At 45.1% G+C, this 18,838-nt stretch overlaps 1 protein-coding gene across 2 annotated transcripts in view; it reads left to right on the top strand.

Moving 5' to 3' along the window:
* Nos1ap (nitric oxide synthase 1 adaptor protein) overlaps window positions 1-18,838 on the top strand; it is a 273,616-nt gene that overhangs the window by 57,206 nt on the left and 197,572 nt on the right. For both annotated transcript variants that reach the window (XM_034509272.2, XM_076937935.1), the window contains exon 2: window positions 17,358-17,429. In XM_034509272.2, coding sequence (XP_034365163.2) covers window positions 17,358-17,429 — 72 coding nt within the window. The remainder of the gene's footprint in view (window positions 1-17,357; window positions 17,430-18,838) is intronic.

The raw sequence follows: 18,838 nt of genomic DNA, 5'->3' as shown, positions 1-18,838 counted from the left end.
CCAGAGCCCAGGCCTTTTCTGCCTTCCCTCGCTAACTCCCTGGAAGGTTTTAATTTCAGCCCATGTAATTCTCTGTGCAGGAGCCATTCAGTGAGAACAGATGATGGCTTCTGGGTTTTGATTTCAGGCACCTCTGCCTCTAAGCATCCTCTCTGCTGACTTGCTGCTTAGTGCCAAAAGTCCTGATGACCAGTGAATAGCCTCTGAGGATACTTGGTTTCTATGAAGTCAACCAACTGGGTGTGGTGTTGGTGACTGTAATCCTAGGATTTAGGAGGTTGAGGTAGAAGGGGGAATTTGGAAAGATTGAGGGACTCCATACCAGCCTAGGCTCTAGAGTGAGACCCTGTTTCCCAAACAAAATAAAACAAAACGAATAAATAAACATAACAGGAGACAGGCTGAGCCTAGGGAACTTTAATTCTTGCTCGCCTGGAGCTTGGGTGGCCTCGGGTGGAGTCAGGGTTGTGTCTGTATCCAGGGTATCTTCTTTAGCCCTGTGCTGGTTAGTTTTAAATGTCAACTTAATATAATGTAATATCACCTGAGAAAAGAGTCTTAATGAGGAATTGTCTAGATTGAGTTGGCCTGTGGGCGTGTCAGTGGGGATTGTCTCACTTGTTAATGGATGCAGGGAGACCCAGCCCGTTGTGGGCAGTCCTGTTTCATGGTTAGGCTCTGGACTATATGGGTAGCTGAGTATGAAGCAGGCAGCAAGGTTACGTTTGTTCTCTTATTCTCTCTCGCCCTTAACTGTGGATGTGATGTCACTAACTGCTTGTGTTCCTACCTTGCCTTCCTCAAATGGTGAAATGCAACTTAGAGTCCTAAACCAAATCAACCCTTTCTCCCCGTTCGGAACCTGGTCCAAGAGTGGAGCTGTGTGTGAGATTTCTCAGTGCTTGTGAGGAAATGCCAAAGGAAACAAGGTGTGAGTCTTGTGACCTCAGCTTTTTCTGAACACAGAATTGTTACTGGAATGTGATTTAGTGCTCCTCCCAGGGACAGCAAATAGGAGTGGGTTAACTTCAGCTGTGGTTCATGCGCCTCCATGGAAAGACGTGTTTTTGCCTCATGCAGCTTATCCTTGTTTGTAGACTTTACTCATGTGATTTCTTAGCCTGCAGAGTATTAATTGTCTGATGCTCTGCATAAGTTGGCTCCTGGATGAGACTTTAGGAGGCCTCCGTTCCCATCATCAGCTCTAGCAGTGAACACTCCCTTCAGTTTCTGTCAGAGTGTTTTATCAAAGCCACAAAGATGAAAGTAGCACCACAATCCCCACCCTTAGTCCTTCTCTCCTGCCTTCTTCCTCCATTCGCATTGTTCCCACAGTCTCTCACTGTCAAGCATTGTTGCCCTCCTGTGCTCAGCCTGCCACAGTGATGGCAGTGGTCTTGTTTGGTAGGGCAGGTAGCCTTTGAGAAGTGTGAAGCCTTGACAACAGTGAGTTTTACAGATGAGAATGGCTGCTCTGCACAGGAAAGAGCCTGTGGGCACCACAGTGAAGAGACAGTGTTAAAAGGCTGAGAGAAAAGATTGAGTCCACAGAGAGCCTGTCTAGCTTGCATATGAGCAATTTTGTAAATAGGATCTCACAATGTAGCCCAGGGTGGTCTATCTGGAACTCACTCTGTAGCACAGGCTAGCCCAAGACTTGCAGCAGTCTTCCTGCTTTATGTCAGCCTTTATTTATTTATTTATTTATTTATTTATTTATTTATTTGAGACAAGGTCTCATTTGTGTAACCCATGCTGGCATTGAATTTATGACATTCCTATTTTTACCTCCCAAGTGTTGGGGAGTACATGTGTGTGCCACAATGCTTGGCAACATGTTTGTTTAAGGTCTCTTCCAGCCCTGAAATTCCACTTCCTCCTTTTAATTCTTTCCACAGTATGAAACAGCCCCTACATCAGCCATTGCCTTTAGATATTTAAGATTTATAAGTTGGAAAATATGTAATATGTTTTTAATTCTCTCTCAGTGTGTCTTTAAAAACACATTCTTGCCTTGAATATTGGTGCTGGTAAGAAGAAGACCTAGAAATGGAGCCACTTGGGGTCACCTAAGGCAGTCCCAGAAAAGGCACAGTGGCTGGAGAGTTTGTTCTGGAACCTTCAGTGTGGTGTAGAAATAATCTCATTTGTGAGTTTCTGGCCCATTTACTGCCTCAGGGAACAGGCATATGAAATAGGATTGCTATACTTTTACAGTGATACACACACACACACACACACACACACACACACACACACACATAATCTTTGAGAGAGGAAAATATATCTTCTGAAAGAGCTAAAATTCAGTGTAGTTATAGCTTAGTTTCTCATGAATTATTTATCTAGTGAACTCAAACATCCAGATGACAACCTGCACTACAGAAAGCCATGGAAGGGATAGTTAGTGGCCAGAATGGATGGAGGCTCACAGCCTTTGCTTGAAAAAGTACTCTTCAAAAGCTCATGCAAGAACCAGTTTGGTTGTGGTTGTATTTACTAGTTCACAGAAAGCCCAGTAGGGAGGATAATGTGTGTGTGTGTGTGCACACTCATCTATGTGAGTGTGTATGTACATGCATGTATGCTTGTGTTCACATGTGTATATGTGTAGCTTTATAGAGATACAACTCACATGCTATATTTATCTTTTTAAGTACAAACAGTCCCATGGTTTTAGTGGTATCACACAATTATACAGCCATCACTACTATATAGTCTTATGTGGTGGGGGTCCCTGCAAATGCTATGGCCAGCAGGGAAATGAACCAGGAGAGGCAAGAGAGGAAATCTGCTTTATGTCAACTCAGCTGGACTGGTTCAATCTTCTAGAGCCTAACACTGGGCAGTTTATTTTAGACATATTTAAGTAAGGTATTGTTTTAGCAAAAAAAAAAAAAAAATCTGGTAACAAGGATCTCAATCCTGTGTGAACAATAAAGCTTAAGGCATGAGGCATGATGGCATGGAGGCTCTTCCGCAAAGTCCATGTGACCTCTACTGTGAAGATGGGACCTATAACTTAAGGATCTAGGATCTGTTGTGGTCTCTGGCTGTGAGAATGTAGAGGTCACCAAGCTATAACGTCCATGGGGCGTCTCCCCTAAGGATGGGTTCTGTTGACTAAGAAGCAACGCTCAGGATGAGGGTCTAGGGAAGAATAGTCTCGCGGATTTGAGTGTGGCCTGGCCCCACAGGTAACACAGGTCACCAGGCTATAAACTTCATTCACTCCCAACCTTCTGGTGGAAAACAGCTATACACGGCCCTTCCGCTGAAGAGACAAGCTGGCGTGCTAACAGTCCTGGTTTTTCCAGTGCCTATCGGTGAGCATGAGGACCTTGGTCCTTTTACACATACACACACACACACACACACACACACACACACACCCACACACACCCGCCTTTTTAATTTGATAGCTGTTCTGATTGTCTCTGTGGGTTGGTTGTTTTGAATAAAGGCGATGTGATCTGTATGATCTTTGTGTACAGGTTTTTATGTGACTATATGTCTTTATAAACTTATATGATATTTGGAAATTTATGAATTGAAATGCTGGTTCATACATTAACAGCCAAGCATCAGTTTCCCAAAGCGACTGTACTGCTTTTCAGAACTATGGATGAGGATTCCAGCTCCACAGCCATCTGGATTCTGCTTTTCTCTTTTAAAAATTTGGAGTGTCTTAAGAAGAGGTTTTAATATAGACTTAAGTACAGACATTAAGGGGAGAGACAGAAATGTTAATGAAGCAAAGAAGGATCATATTATGTATCCTACAGTGGAGGTATGGAGCAAGAGAGAAGGAGGGGGGCGGAGAAGAGAAGGAGAGAGGAGGAGATGATAGAAGAGAGTAAAGAAGAGGGAGGAGGGGACAGAGGGAGGGAGAGATGGAGGAGTGAAGAGTGAAGAGAGGGAGGGGGAGTAAAGGAGAGGGAGGAGGGAAGACAGAGAGGGAGGAGGGAAGACAGGGAGGGGGAGGAGGGAAGACAGGGAGAGGGAGGAGGGAAGACAGGGAGGGGGAGTGAGAGAGATGGAGGACTGACCTAGCAGACTGCATCTGTGAAGCATCACAGCTCTGGTGCTACTTTGAGACAGGTCTTGTTATGTAGCTGATACTGGCTTTTTACTCACTATGGACCTCAGGCTGCCTTTGAGCGTGTGGTCCTGTCCTGGCTTCATGGGTAGCTGGGATTACAGGCATGCACGTGGATCCTGGTCTCTTGGTTTTGGTTTGTGTTTCCCAAATGACTGATTGCCTGACCTGTGTGTCTCGTTGGAGAAGCCTTTGTCTGTACCCCTTATTTCTCATGCTTACTTTTTTTTGGAGTTACTAACATTTTTAATTGTTATAAAGATTGTATTTTAGATATGTGTCCCCAAAGAGAATGAGTTGTAAAAGCTTTGGTCTTGAGGTTGGAGAGATGGCTCAGTTAAGAGATGGCGTAGGAACTGTGTCTGTTCCTCAGCACCTGTGTTGGGCTCACAGTCATTTGTAATTCTAGTTCCAGGGAATCTGACATCCTCTTCTGGCCTTCAAGCATACCCTAATCTCTCTCTCTCTCTCTCTCTCTCTCTCTCTCTCTCTCTCTCTCTCCCTCCCTCTCCCTCTCTCTCTCTCCCCCTTTCCCCTCTGTCTATTACACACACACACACACACACACACACATACACACGCACACGCACACACAGAGCAAAGATATAAATGAATAAAAATAAAAATTTAAAACTTTTGTCCTGTTCCATTGTTTTTCCATTTTATTCTATTTTTATAAGATTTATTTATTTTATATGAGTACACTGCAGCTGTCTTCAGACATACCAGAAGAAGGAATCAGATCCCATTACCATTACAGATGGTTGTGAGCCACCATGTGGTTGCTGGGAATTGAACTCAGGACCTCTGGAAGAGCAGTTGGTGCTCTTAACCACTGAGCCACCTCTCCAGCCTATTTTCCCATTTTATTTTATTTAAAACTATTTTCTTATATTTGTGTGTGTTTGAGAGGTGGGGGAGAGGGAAAGTGAGGGAGAGGGCAAGAGGAGAGAGAGAGAGAGAGAGAGAGAGAGAGAGAGAGAGAGAGAGAGAGAGAGAGAGAACAGCACAGGAGAAGAGGGCATTGATTCTCCCATTTTACCATGCGCATCTTGTTGATCCAACTCAGGTCATCAGGCTTGGCAACGGATGTTCTGTACCTGCTGAGCCATCTTGCTGGCCCACGTTTTTTTCTAATGTCTTGAACTCTGTTAGAACAGTGTTTTTCCACTTCAGCTAAGTCTAATTTGTTTTCTTCTTTTGTCTTTTGTTCGCTGATGTATCTAAGCAACCATTCACTCAGATTCTGTATTCTTCTAAGAATTTTATATTAAATATATAAAATAAATGTATTAAATACATTTTGAGTTAGTTTTTGTATATGGCTTGAAGAAGAGATCCAACTTGATTCTCTTGCCTGTGAATGTAGAAGACCCATGTAGAAGACCTTTCTTTCACAAATGACTTGTCTTGGCTCTCCTGTTCAAAGGTGATCTGGATGTGGTGGCATAGGCTGGTAATTGCAGGATCTAAAAGATAGAAGTGTGCTAGCTAGGATTACTTTGCTGCAGTGAAACATTATGACCAAAAGCAACTTGAGGAGGAAAAGTGGCTCGCACTTCCACATCACTGTTCCTCATTGAAGGAAGTCAGGACAGGAACTCAAGCAGGGCAGATACCTGGGGGCAGGAGCTGATGCAGAGGTCATGGAGGAGCTTAGTGGTTTGCTGACCATGGCCTGCTCAGCCTGTTCTCTTATAGAACTCAGAACTACCATCGTAGGGGTGGCCCTGTCCACAATTGGCTGGGTCCTCTCACATCCGTCACTAAGAAAATGCCTTACAGGTTTATAGAGACATTTTCTCAGCTGAGGCTCCTTCCTCTCCAATGACGCTAGCATGTGTGTTAAGTTGACATAAAACCGTCAACACAAGGAGGGTCAGGAGTTTAGGGCCAGCCTGGCTTGCATGGTGAGGAGACAAACATATGCATACCTAGCTCACCATGACCATGAGGAATCCTTTCTGGACTCTTATTCTATTGGTCTACATGTCAGGTTGTGCGCAAACGCAGTACCGTGTTGATTACCACAGTCAAATCAGGTTTGAGTCCCCCTGAGGTCCTTTTTCATGATTGTTGTTTGTATTCTAGGTTCCTTACTTTTCCACATCAATTTGAGGATTGGCTGGTTAATTTTGCTGGAAAGACTAGTGAGATCTTAATAGGGGCAACCGGCCCACCTGGAAAGTATCTCGCTTCCATGGTTTAAGTCTGTCTCATGAGTGCGGGAAGTCTTCCTATTGATTTATGCCTTCTGCAATTATATTCTCTGTTATACTTGGTAATTTTCAGCCCGTAAATCTTTGATAGAGTTAGAGTGGCAGATGTAACTATATCCTAAGTTTCATTCTGAATCCCCTCACTAGGTTCATACCTATTGAGTGGTATTTTGGTGGATTCTTAGGCTTTCCGAATAGGAGACTGTTACCTGTGAGCACAGAACACCTGCTTTTTATTTTCCTGTCTGGGTGCTTTTCATTTCTTTTCTTTCTGTATTTACCTGAGTTACATCTCCAGTCCTGTATTCAATAGGAGTGATGAGTGTGAACATCCTTGTCTTATTCCATAATCACCTCGTAGCCCAGGCTGGCCCCAACCCATGACCCACCATTGCCAGTGCTTCTGAGTGCCTGGGTTACAGGTGAGCACCACCACACCTGGCACTCTTCTCCTGTCCCCTTTATTTTTTTTCTTAATGGAAAGATGTTTAATCTTTCACCTTAGATATGGCATGGGGTTTTCATAAATGCCCTTAATTAGGTTGAAGGATTTCTTTCTATTTGCAGTTTATTAAGGTTTTTTTTTTTAAATCATGAAAGGATATAGAATTTTGTCAAATTCATTTTCTTTGTGTTCTGAGAGTAGCACATGATCCTTTGTCCTTTCTTCCATGAAGATGGTATCTTACATTTATTGAGTTTTGTATGATGAACACACCTTTTCTTCTTGGCATAAGTACCTCTTGATAATTGTATATGATCCTCTTTCTATGTTGCTGGATTAGTCTAGGAGGTACTTTCCCTGAGGATTTGGGGCAGTGTTGCTAAAGGTAGACATGTCATTCTGATGGGGGGAGGGGTGGGAAGGAAGTACCAGAAAAATCTTGAAAGTCAGCTTCAGAGACTCAACCAGGTATAACAGCAGTGCGGGCCGCTTCTCACTAGGTCATCACTGCATAGCTTATATTGGAAGGGTGTAATTAGTGGTTCCTCTGATTCCAAGGAATTCTTAACTTAGGGCAGTGCATAATAGACCTTCAGGGGAATTCTTATCAAGAGAGCTGAAAACAGAGAAAGCACTGATGTTTGAGTGGTATTACCTGCTGGTCATCTGGGGATGTTACTCACATGTAGGGGTTCACTTAGCACCAAGGCTGATGACAATGGCTCAGTGACATATTATGGACCCCACACCCTCAACCTCAGGAAAGCTTTGCCTTTAACAGTTCAGGAAGGAAGCAAGGTGCTTGCCTGCAGCTGAACCCATCCTGTGAGCAGTGTCACACTTGGTCATTCTCTGAGGAGGAGGTCTGGTGAGTCAGGGCATTTGTCAGTTGTCTGTGAGGCCTGGCCACTGGTGATGTTATCTTTCACCTGGTTCCCTGTTGATGCTCTGTGAGTCGATGGAGTCTGGTTTGCTGGCTTTGCCCCTCAGCTCACTTCTGGCATTTGGGATCACTTTGCTCTACGCTCTTAGTCTATGTTAAGTTAAAGGGGGGTTGTTAGAAGGCCACAAATTGTGATTCCTCACGGTGGTCTCATCTGGGCACAGAGCAAGAACATAGTATTGTAAAACCAATCCCTCCAAGCCAGACCTGATATCAGGTCAGGATAGAGAAGAAATTTGGACATAGAATTCCATCTCAAGCTGTGGAGTGACTGGCAGTTGTTAGCTGCTGGGAGGAGAGTGCTCTGTGTGCTCTAAGGGTACAGCTCCTGCTAAGTTGGCCATGCACCAGTGGAAGACCATACGTCCAAGAATATTTTGGGCAACACAAAATTGTCTTGAAGGAAAAAAAAAACACCTGCCCCCTACCAACGTATGATACAAAGTTGGGTGGATAGGGAAGGGGAGGGGTAGATTTGGAAAGAGTTACGGGGGGGGGGTAAACATGATCAAAACATGTAGGAACCCCCTTCTCAATTAATTAGAAAATTAATTTTTTTTGCTGTGTATAAATGATGCAACTTTGATTCTATTAGTTAATTTTTATTTATTAATTCTCTCTGTTGTCACACACCGAGGGGAGGGAGGGAACAAAAGAGAGGGAAGGAGGGAGGGAGGGAGGGAGCATACATGAGCGAGTGCATGCGCACCAAGTTAGCATTCTCTCGTTCTCCATCTTAGCTTCCATCTCTTGCAGTTATTGTCTGATTTGTTCCCGGAACAGGTCTGGCATGTAGGTAGTGTACCCATGGGTAAAACAGAGGCTTAGAGACTTGAAACCTTGACAACAGTGTTGGTATTGCCCAAAGCCAAATATCTTGATTCTTACTTGCAGAGGAAGAGCTCCTTCTCAGTGCAGTCCTGGGGCCTCCTCATTGCTTCCCGAAGTTCCGCTGTAAAAGAGGGATTGCCCCTCCCCTCCTTCAGTGGCAGGGTTCCATATTTGTTGCTCAGTCTCTTAGCTCCACCCCAAAGTCTTTAGATGGAGCCAGATGAGGACCCTTGTCCTTGTGCCATCTACCTCAGCTTTCCACAGTTCTTCACTGGGTTTGACCTCGATAGTATTTGAATGTCTGCGTGCACACGTCCCCATCCAGCTTACTTTGCATTTAATGCAGCGAATCAGGCCTTAATGGGGCACTGGGCCATGCTCTTCCTGATTTTCTGATTTTATTTCCTGTTGGGATACGGAATTGGGGAAGAGACCCACACTACTTTCTGATTCTGCCTCTCACAAGCCGTGTTTCTATTCTTTCTCTGAGTCACAATTTCCCCCTGTGTGAAAATGAAGGGTTGGATCAAGTGCTGTTCCAGGCTACTTAAGCTGTTGACCTGGCTTCCTGTCACTGTCATAGCATTGCTGGTTCAGGTCTGCGTTCCTGGCTGACTAGTTGTTTCACAGACAGTCTAATTTTTGTGCGGCTTTCGTCAAATGTTTCTCCTCCCCATACCTTGAACTTTCTTCTCTTTACTGCTCAACAAGTAAGAATCCTAGGTGGGCAGGCGACTCTCTGGGCAGATGGAAGGTGCCATTTGCCCAGGATGCTGCCCTAGCCTTTGCACCACACCTGCCTTTGTGACAAGATCCAGGGATGTTAATTCCCACACTGAGGCTTCCACTCAAGGGCTGAAAATTCAGAGCAATTTTTGTCTTACAGCTTTTACCTGTCAAGTCCTCATAAACAACAGTCAGCCACCATAGCTAAGTGTTTGCTAATGGTGACTAAGAGAGACAGTCCCTTGATGGTTCTGTCCTGCCTCTGTCCCTTCTAGAGAATTGCGTAGCATTATCCTAAAGACAGGCTAACACAGTTGTTTTTTTTTTTTTTTTTTCCCCACCCAGGCCTTGTATGTTGGAGGTTGAGAAGGAATCTGCTATGATCTCTGGAGTATTTGTTGGTCCCACTGTACTACAATTGATCGGTAGTGACGGTCACATCAGACAGCCTTAAAATACTTGCTTTTGAGCCGGGCAGTGGTGGCGCACGCCTTTAATCCCAGCACTTGGGAGGCAGAGGCAGGCGGATTTCTGAGTTCGAGGCCAGCCTGGTCTACAGAGTGAGTTCCAGGACAGCCAGGGCTACACAGAGAAACCCTGTCTCGAAAAACCAAAAAAAAAAAAAAAAAAAAAAAAAAAAAAAAAAAAACCCAAAACAAAAAGAAACCCAAACCAAACCAAAACAACAACAACAAAAAAAAAACCTTGCTTTTGGGGTGGGGTAGCAGAAAGATAAGTGCTTCAATCCTCTTTGAGTAGAAATAAATAAATATGTGGTGTACAGCTCATTTGACGTTTTCCTAGTGTGCATATGTGTAAGTGTGTGTGTGTGCATGCATTCATATGTGCATGTGTGCGTGTGTGTACATATACCTGTGTGCAGGGGTGGGGTTGTTGGGCACTGAGGCTTTGCCTTCATTGAAGCTGAAAGAAAGGTCTATGGCATATGTCCTATCTCTCCCCAGGTCCCCTGCACCTCGGTACCCAGGGACTAACCCTAAGGCCTTAGAAGTGGGAGTGGGACACTGAATGCAGCAGTGTTTCTCTCTTTCCTCCCCTCCCCCAGCAGTTACTAGAAGGTCATTCACTGCTTGTGCTCTGGAATCTGGGCTGCTCTGGCCACTGCTGTTCAGGCTGCTTTTGTTCCATGCTAAATGAGGCGAGAACTGTAGCCCAGGTCACATTGGTAATCCAGCACAGCAGGACACTCAGCTGTGTGCAGAACAGTTCTGCAGGGCAGGAAGGTCTTTCCCTCTGGAGCAGAGCCACTGGCCAGCAGGAGTGTGTCCTTGGTGGGGCTCTAGGTCTCTAGACTCCTATGGGCTCCACTTCCCCTACACCAATCCAGTGGAACTTTTCTTGTTGTTATTGGGTTTTATTTTTATTTCATTTATTTATTTTGGCTGTTCGGCAGTGGGTGGGGCAAGAGTCTCACTCTAGCTTAGGCTGGCCGTAGGGAAGTCATGATAATATTCCTGTCTCTGCCTCCTAAGTGTTGGGACTAACAAGTGTGTTACTATGCCCTGACAGGAGATGTTGAGTCTTTGTTTTCCAGACCCTGTACAAAGAGCTGGGGTACAGAATAAGAGCAAAGGCCCGTAGGGGCTCACACTATTGTGGAGGGAAGTAACCATGTGATCTAGATAGCATTCATTAGCTCTGGCAGGATGACCCTGCTGAGTCTGTGACACTTTTCTTTGTCAGTAACCTTGGTGTGACTCCCACAACTCCCTTGATTCTCCTCATCTGTATGGTAGCAGGATGGGGAATAGATCACTTACTGAGATGGGTATGTTCTGGCTGGTGAGTTCTAGCTACATGCAGGTTGTCACCTGGCTTTATGTTCCTGTGTGTGTTGGAGAGGGAACAGGGTGTGGCCAGGAGACCAGAGATATGTGAGGAGGTAGGCAGTACACAGGATACAAAGCAGACCTGGTTTGAGGTCCTCAGGGAAAGAATTGGGAAGAATACAGTGGGGTGGGACCTGCACCGGAAGCTGGAGGCTGGGGAGAGATCCTTCTCTATCACTGGTCAAGTCCTTTAGTGCTCTGTTCTCTGTAAAGGGACGGGGTTGTTAAGGCATCTCATAGCACATGCTAGAGTAGAGACCCAACTGAACAGTTTCTGAGAGAAGAGAGAAGAAAATCCAGCAGCACTGGGAATCTTTATGTTTGGCCTACTAATGTGGCTGTGCCCTCCTGGTGGGGTGTCCATACTTGTGCTGGACAATCAGTGGGGTTTTTAACAGATGCGCGCTGGAAGAGTCTGCTGTCTTTCTGAATGTGGTTTTCTCGTTCCTCAAAAGAGTTGACATGGTTGCTCATTAATTCTAACTCCATTTCCCCGGAGGGCAACTATCCAGCCAACTCACCATCCTTTCTGAATGGTGTTCTCAGACCAGAACCCACGTGTCCCCGAGCATACTTCCTCTCCAGAGCTGGAGACCTGCCAGTCTCAGAATGCTTTAAATTATCCTCAACATTCAAATTATTACTGTTTTAATTAATAGTCTTTATTTTTAAAATTCCATGCTAGGTTTACACGGTAAAAAATTTATTGGCAGAAACATGGACTAGATCAGAGACTTCCCATAACCCCTCTTTTAACAAAAGTATTAACATATAGTTCACTAGTGTGGGTACCTGTTAACAACAGCTTTAGCTTATGCTATACTTTTTTCTCTATGCTGTACGTTCTATATGGTTATTTATTTGTTTATTTATTTATATATACTTGTTGAGTGAGAGTTTCTGTTGTTGCCTCTGGGAGGCTTGGTCTGATACCTGCTTGTCCAGTCGTATCAGAAGCAGAATCGTATGCAGTGTTCTTCTTTGACTGGATTTCTACCTTGTCTCTGGAGACACCTGACATGAGCTTTGTAAACAGAGGGACCCCCCAGAGGAGGGTAGTGGCAGACATCACAGGGTGTGTAGGTGGCAAGTGTTATATGGGTGGCTATGCCAAGCTGTTATGCCTTGTCAGTCACACATTGGGAGACATGAGTTCAGATCGTTACAGTCTCCAGGACTTAATTTCCAGGAAGTACAGTGGAAGTAACATCAGTACTTCATGAGACAGTCATGTAGTACCCAGGATAAAGTTCGGAAATTTACAAGGAAAGGCTTTGAGATTCTTTGGTAATCTTATATGCAGTTAATTCCTGCTTGTCTGAAACATGAAGCCACAAACAAAATGTCTGTCTGTCTGTCTGTCTTTGGTATCATGATTACTCATACAGTTCACACCTTCCTTAAGATTTTCCCTTTTTCTTTTCAATGTCTGTGAGATAGAGCCTCATGTACTGCAGACTAGGCTGGTCTCACACTCCTGGGAATTCTCTCACCTCAGCTTCCTAGATGCTGAGATGACAAACGTTAGTTACCACACCTGAAAAAAATTTTCTTTTTTTAAAATTCTTTTCTTTTTCTTTGGGAGTCTATGGATTTTTTTTTCTTTCATTTTAGATATTGATGAAAAAGTTGTAAGCTGTGGTATTTTTAAACTCCTTTCTTTGAGTCCTCCCTCTGCTCTGTGTCCTGTGTGATATTACACTGCAGGGATTCCTGGAAGGAGGGCACAGAAAAGCTATAGATCTATAGAAGGCTGAGCGATTAAACACCCACCAGCAGTAGGTTAAATATACCGCCGTGCTTTGGTTAGCTGGGAATTGCGTGTGGTACTTAGGGGTACCTGGCTTTGGTCTCTCTCAAGCACCTGGATGACAGTCATGTATATTTTAAAGCCATAATAGGATGGAGGGGGATGGGTGACCCCAAGAAGCAGAACTTTAGTGAAGTCAGTGTTGGAATTCCAGGCAGACTCCAGGGCAAAGCCATTCCTCTTGTCTCTTCCCCAAGCAGAGATTCTCCCATAAGCACCTGGGGCTAGTATGCATTAATTCTTGTGAGACTATAGTATTATAGTCAGTCAATTGAGTTTTGAACATCTTCTTTGTGCCTTGACCTGTGGTAGGTATGGTTCTTTGTGCCTTGACCTGTGGTAGGTATGGTCAACTCATGGATACATATCATATATTTAGTCATGTGTGGATGCTGCATAAGAGAGTTGCAGGGGTTATGGAGCCTTTGGGGTAAACGCTCACCTTCCTTAGAAGTCAGCAGTGGAGAGGCGGCGATCCAGTAGAAATAGGCAGAGAGAGAGAGAGAGAGAGAGAGAGAGAGAGAGAGAGAGAGAGAGAGAGAGAGAGAGGTGCTTTGTGTGCAGAGAGGAGCATACACAGAGGAGGTAAGGTATATGTGAGGAACTCTGCGTGATTGGAGAGTCCACTGCTGTAAGGTGAAGCTGGACCACATATAGCCATGTTGAAGCTTCTGTTTGTCATCTTCAGAGCAGATGGAAGCAAGCAGGAAAGTTCTTCAAGATTTAAAAAAAAAAAAAAAAAACACATTAATTTCCTATGTATGAGTATCTTACTTGTTTGTGTATCTGTGTACCATGTGCCCACCTAGTGCCCACAGAAGCCAGAAGAGGGCATCAGATCCTCTGGGACTAGAATTATGGATGGTTATGAGCCATCACGTGGATGCTGGAAATCAAACCTAGGTCTTCTGAAAAAGCAGCCATTGCTCTTAACTGTTGAGCCATTTCTGTCCCCAAAGTGAGAGAATAAATAAGTTGTAATTATTTGGGGGAGAAGGCCTTCAAGGATGAAGCCTGAGTTCAGGATTGAGTGATTGGGGGCTGACACCAGGGTGAGGAGGGTGAGGGGAATGAGGGGGATGAGGGGGATGAGGAGTGTGAGGGGAATGAGGGGGATGAGGGGGATGAGGGGGATGAAGAGGGTGAGGGGAATGAGGGGGATGAGGAGAATAAAAGGGACGAGAGGGATAAGAAAGATAAAGGGGATGAAGGAGATGAGGAGGACCAAAGAGAGGGATGAGGGGGATGAGAGAGATGAGGGAGATGAGGTAGATAAGGGGAGGGATGTGATACGGGGAGTTGAAGGAAAGAAAACAAGTTGCCATTTTGAAAATTATTCTTTTAATTTTTAGGTATTGAACAAGCCTTTTGTTGTCCTGGGATTCCTTGGAACCCAGGATCCTGCAGAGGATGCAGATAAAGGGAAAGACATTTCTGGTTGATAACCCCACCCCCACCTTTCAACCTTTGACTGGAGAAAGGGAACTGGCCTTACCTGACTGCAGTAGGAAGTGAGAGCAGCCACCACCTCTGGAGTTCCTTAGCTCAGCTGGGGGACTACCTTTCTTGCCTAGAGTGGGAGGCTCCCAGCTTAGTTCAGGTTGTCATAAAAATGAAGTGAACTTGACCACCGGAAATGAGCAATCAGCAGGATGAGCTGACTCTCCAGCAAGCGGGACAGTAAACCATTTCATGGCTTGCTCGAGTAGAAGCCTCGGCTGTGGGGGTGGTAGTGGTTAGGTCAGGTACAGAGATGATTGCTTGCCCACTTGCCTGTGGTTTCGGAGAGCACACCCTCTGCTTTGGTCGGAGGAGCTGGCTTTCTCTCCTCTCTGCTTCCCAGGCATCCGGGCTCTCATTTTGATTCATGTTAGCTTGGATGTTGAGCTTCTGTCTGGGAGATGTAGACCTGAGTCCTCCTTTTTGGAAATCCTACTCTCTCCAGTTGAGCCTAAGTTGCAACTGGATGTTGCTGGGCTAGCTTCTGCAGACTCATTTTCAGGAAGGCAGATTTGCGATTTTTCTTTACAGGGAAGGGAGTGGGGGAAGAAGGGAGCATAGGTGTGTGGTGTGAGTGTGATGAGTTAGTGGGTTTGCACTGTGAGTGGGGGTGTGTGTTAGAGGTATGTCCGCACACACATGTGCATATAGCAGGTGCATATAGGTGTGTGCTGGGTGCATATACCAGCTTGGATGGGGGCTGGTAGAGGGAAGCAGGCCCTTGTAGGGTGAAGATGGGCCTGGGAATAGGGGCCCTCTTATATGTAGACTGTTGGCCCCTTCCCCATTTCCTAATTGTTCTAGTATTATCAGTCTAACTGTGTCCTTCCCCAGGATGGAGAGGTGGGCTGCAGTACAGCCAGAGAACGGGTCCCCTTTGGGTGCTTGAATGGAGGCTATGTGGTTAGCGGCTCCTATTCTGGGCCGGCAGCGATTCCTCTCACGGTACCTCCTCTTCCCGATCTGGCTCCTCTACAGGGAATGACCTTGTTCAGTCCCGAGGCCTTGTCCTTCACATGATTGCAGGAGGAACTGAACCCCAGAAGGTTTGTGTTTCTGAGTGCACCGGGTTCAGGGAAGATCAGCATGGAACACATAGGAAAGGGATCCTGGAAATTCCCGCTGGGTGAAGGGCCTTTGAAGTTGGGCAATCATGAATGGCGCCATGCCATCTCTGGCTGCACAGGTCACTGACCTATTGCTGACCTTGATGCTCCAGCAGAGTTCACTGGGGAGAATTGCTAAGCATAGGGAAACCTAGGGGCTTTGTTGCCTCAGCAAGGTTCAAGGTCCTTGGTCAATAAGCCCAGGTACTTGGGTGGGCTCTCCAAGGGACCAGACTATAGTGTACTGTGGTTTACCAGCCAACTCGTCTGAAGCTGGGAACTTCATTCTTCAGTGTGTCAACACAAGCTGTTGGTCAATACTAGGGGAAATCCGTTTGTTCCCAGTGTCATTTGTGAAACTCTTCTGACTGGAGCCAGTCCTTAGCTCCAAATTTCGGGAAAACCTTTCTTTTCTCGTAACCACAGGGACTATCTTTCAAACATGACTGTTCCTATTTCTAGTAGGTCAGTCTTTGCTTAGGTACGTATCCAGCTTGCTAGAGCTAACTCCTTGGCTAACTCTTGGACATGGAGGTGAGGTGATTTAGGGAAGTGAAGGGATCTGGTATGAAGGGTCTGTCGGGAAAGGAGGCCTTATGTTTAGTTTGATCACTGCATGCATGGGCTTAGATACCTAGGTTGTGTTTAAAGTCATGAATAATGCAGCCTTTCCCCACTTGGAACTAATTGTCTAAATTTATGCCCATTGGTAAGCAGAGACAGAGACTGGTACTAACCAGTTGAGAGTGAGGACTTAATTCTTTTGTTTGCTTATTTTTGCATTATTTGAATAGTCTTTAGCAAGGAAATACATGTTAAACATTAACCTTAATGCAATCTGGCTTAGTGGACAACTTCAAAGTATAATCAGTGCAGGTGTGGTGGTGCACGCCTGTAATCCCCAACACTCAGGAGGCTGAGACAGGAGAACAGGTGATTTTGAGATCAGCCTCAGTTAGATGGTGAACCTGTCTCAAAAAGCAATAAAAGGTCCAACTGAGTACTTCTTTTTTAATATAGAAAATTATTAGTCTATTCTTTCTCCAGTCAGGAACTTAACAATATGTTGGAGGTCTACAGTATGTCTAAGGATAACTCAATAAAATTCCAGTAATTAAAAAAGAGTAGCCAGATGTGGTGCCTCAGGCTGCAGTCACAGCATCTGGGAGTCTGAGGCAGGAGGCATGCCATGAATTCAATTACCAGCCTGAGCTACAGAGCGAGTTCCAGGCCAGCCTGGATTTAAGAGTGGGGACTTGTAAAATTACAAACAAATCCAAAACAGAGCAAACAAAAACAAAACAATCCCAGACAATAACTCCAAAAGTGTCCATTTTTCTTGCAGTGCAATTATTTTTAGCAATCACTTTTATGTAAGAGCCTCTCTGTCTCTCTCTTTCTCTCTCTCTCTCTCTCTCTCTCTCTCTCTCTCTCTCTCTCTCTCTGTAATTTATTTGATCTTACAGATGAAAAAAATTGAAAGGAGAGAAGAGAAAACTGCTCTTCCCATGCCATATAGACAGGGGCTGGAATTTCTACAAGGAGCCTTTCAGATTCAGATGCGTGCTTACCCAAACACAGGGCTGGGCTACATTTGGAACAAGATGAAAATGGAAACAGTCATTCCTGGTTACGCTGTTTATTTATTATTAAAAGCTAGAAACGATTTCAAAAGGAGACAATAGCCCTTGGGATTTTAATTTCCTCCTCTGTAAACTGGGGAGAGAAACCCGTGTGGCCTCAGAGTCTTTGCACCCCTGATATTCTGTGACTAGGAACATTGCCCCTCTCCTTCCTCTCATTCTCTCTTTGCTTTTTTTTTCTGCAGTACGTGGGAAGCCTGGATGTGCCCAGACCCAACAGCAGGGTTGAGATCGTGGCTGCCATGCGTAGAATCCGGGTGAGTGGTCGGAGGTGGGGCTATGTGTGAATCTGGAACTCAAGTTTCCTTGCTGTGGGCCCTTTCAGCCAGAGCTGAGAGCCAGAATGGATGGTTTTCCCCTTCCAGGCCCTAGAGCCCGTATTCCTGTATCGTTGGGGAAACTGTTGTGAACTAGGGTTCACAACAGTTGAACCCTAGTTCAAAAAAAGGTTGAAACGAATGTGAGGGCAGAGCTGCAGCATCCTCCCTCTGTCATGTCCTGCAGCGCTTCCAGCAGAGCCTCGTACCCCGTGGTTGACTAGTAAAGGAGAATGGCAACCGTAGAGCAAAAGTTTAGTAAGCAACTAGTAATCGATCAAAACATTTTATAAAGGTAATTTATTATGGTACAGGATAGAAGATTTACTTGACATTTTAAGACTGGTTATGAGATGACAACAAAACTTCTTGGTCAGCTGCTCGAGGCTTCAGGATGTGTAAGCTCTGTGTACACGATCCCCTTCCTCCCTTTCCTTGGACACCTGGAAGAATTTGGTTTGCATGACAGCCCACTGCCTTCTGACTCTGGTCCGAGGAGCAGGGATGGTGAAGGAACTGGTATGGGGCTCTGCACCAGAACGGAACTGTGCATTTGGAGGTGTGTTTAGGATTGCTTGGGTGTATTGTTTCTTATTGTGTTGTGGAGCGAGTTGGTGTTAAGGTGGCTGGCTTAGTCATCTCTGGGTGCAGCCTGGCTTGTGTCATTGTTCTTTGGAGTGATCTGTTCACCTAAACTGAAAACATAAACAGGTGCTGGAACTCCTTTTGTTCCTTTGGGCTGGTTCTTTACCCTATCAACAGAAGCCTCAATTCAATGATATCAGCGTTGGAGAGAGTGCAAACCGTGTGTGCTGTTGGCTGTCTGCGTGGCTCGTCTTTACCGAGTTGACTTTACTGAGACTGTTATTATATATAACAGTACTTGGTAATAAGGAAATTTGAGGTACTTTCATGAGAGTAATTCTGCTGAATAGTCACAGCATCAGAGGATCATGCCGTGTCGTTTTCTAGATTAACCTGAAGCTCAAAGAAATACTGAGAAGTGCACATGTGGCCTGAAGCCATTCTATCACCTCCTCTTAGTCTCATGGAAAAGCTGTACATTTTACTCCCCTTTTGGCTGCCGGTTGGGCCTTAGTACTTCTGGGCCTCTTTACTCTCTCCTTTGCCCTCCTACATGGATAAAAGAAGCAAAGGCCCTGTGTTGTGCTCCCTGCTGTGATACAAAGACTGGGCCTGGAGCCATCCTCACTTGGGTGTCCACCAAAGTTCTCTGTTATTTACCTTTGACTGATGGGGCAGAGAAGGGCTATTGCCGACATTACCATCATCTTGAAAGCATTATTTTTAGCCAACAGTAATAGTTGCTTCTGTGCTGGATGCTTTTT

This window comes from Arvicanthis niloticus, chromosome 7 (genome assembly GCF_011762505.2).
Source record: "Arvicanthis niloticus isolate mArvNil1 chromosome 7, mArvNil1.pat.X, whole genome shotgun sequence".
In the NCBI taxonomy this organism is placed as follows: domain Eukaryota; kingdom Metazoa; phylum Chordata; class Mammalia; order Rodentia; family Muridae; genus Arvicanthis; species Arvicanthis niloticus.
The sequence above is the reverse complement of the archived record's forward strand: the minus strand, read 5'-3'. Positions and strand labels throughout refer to the sequence as shown.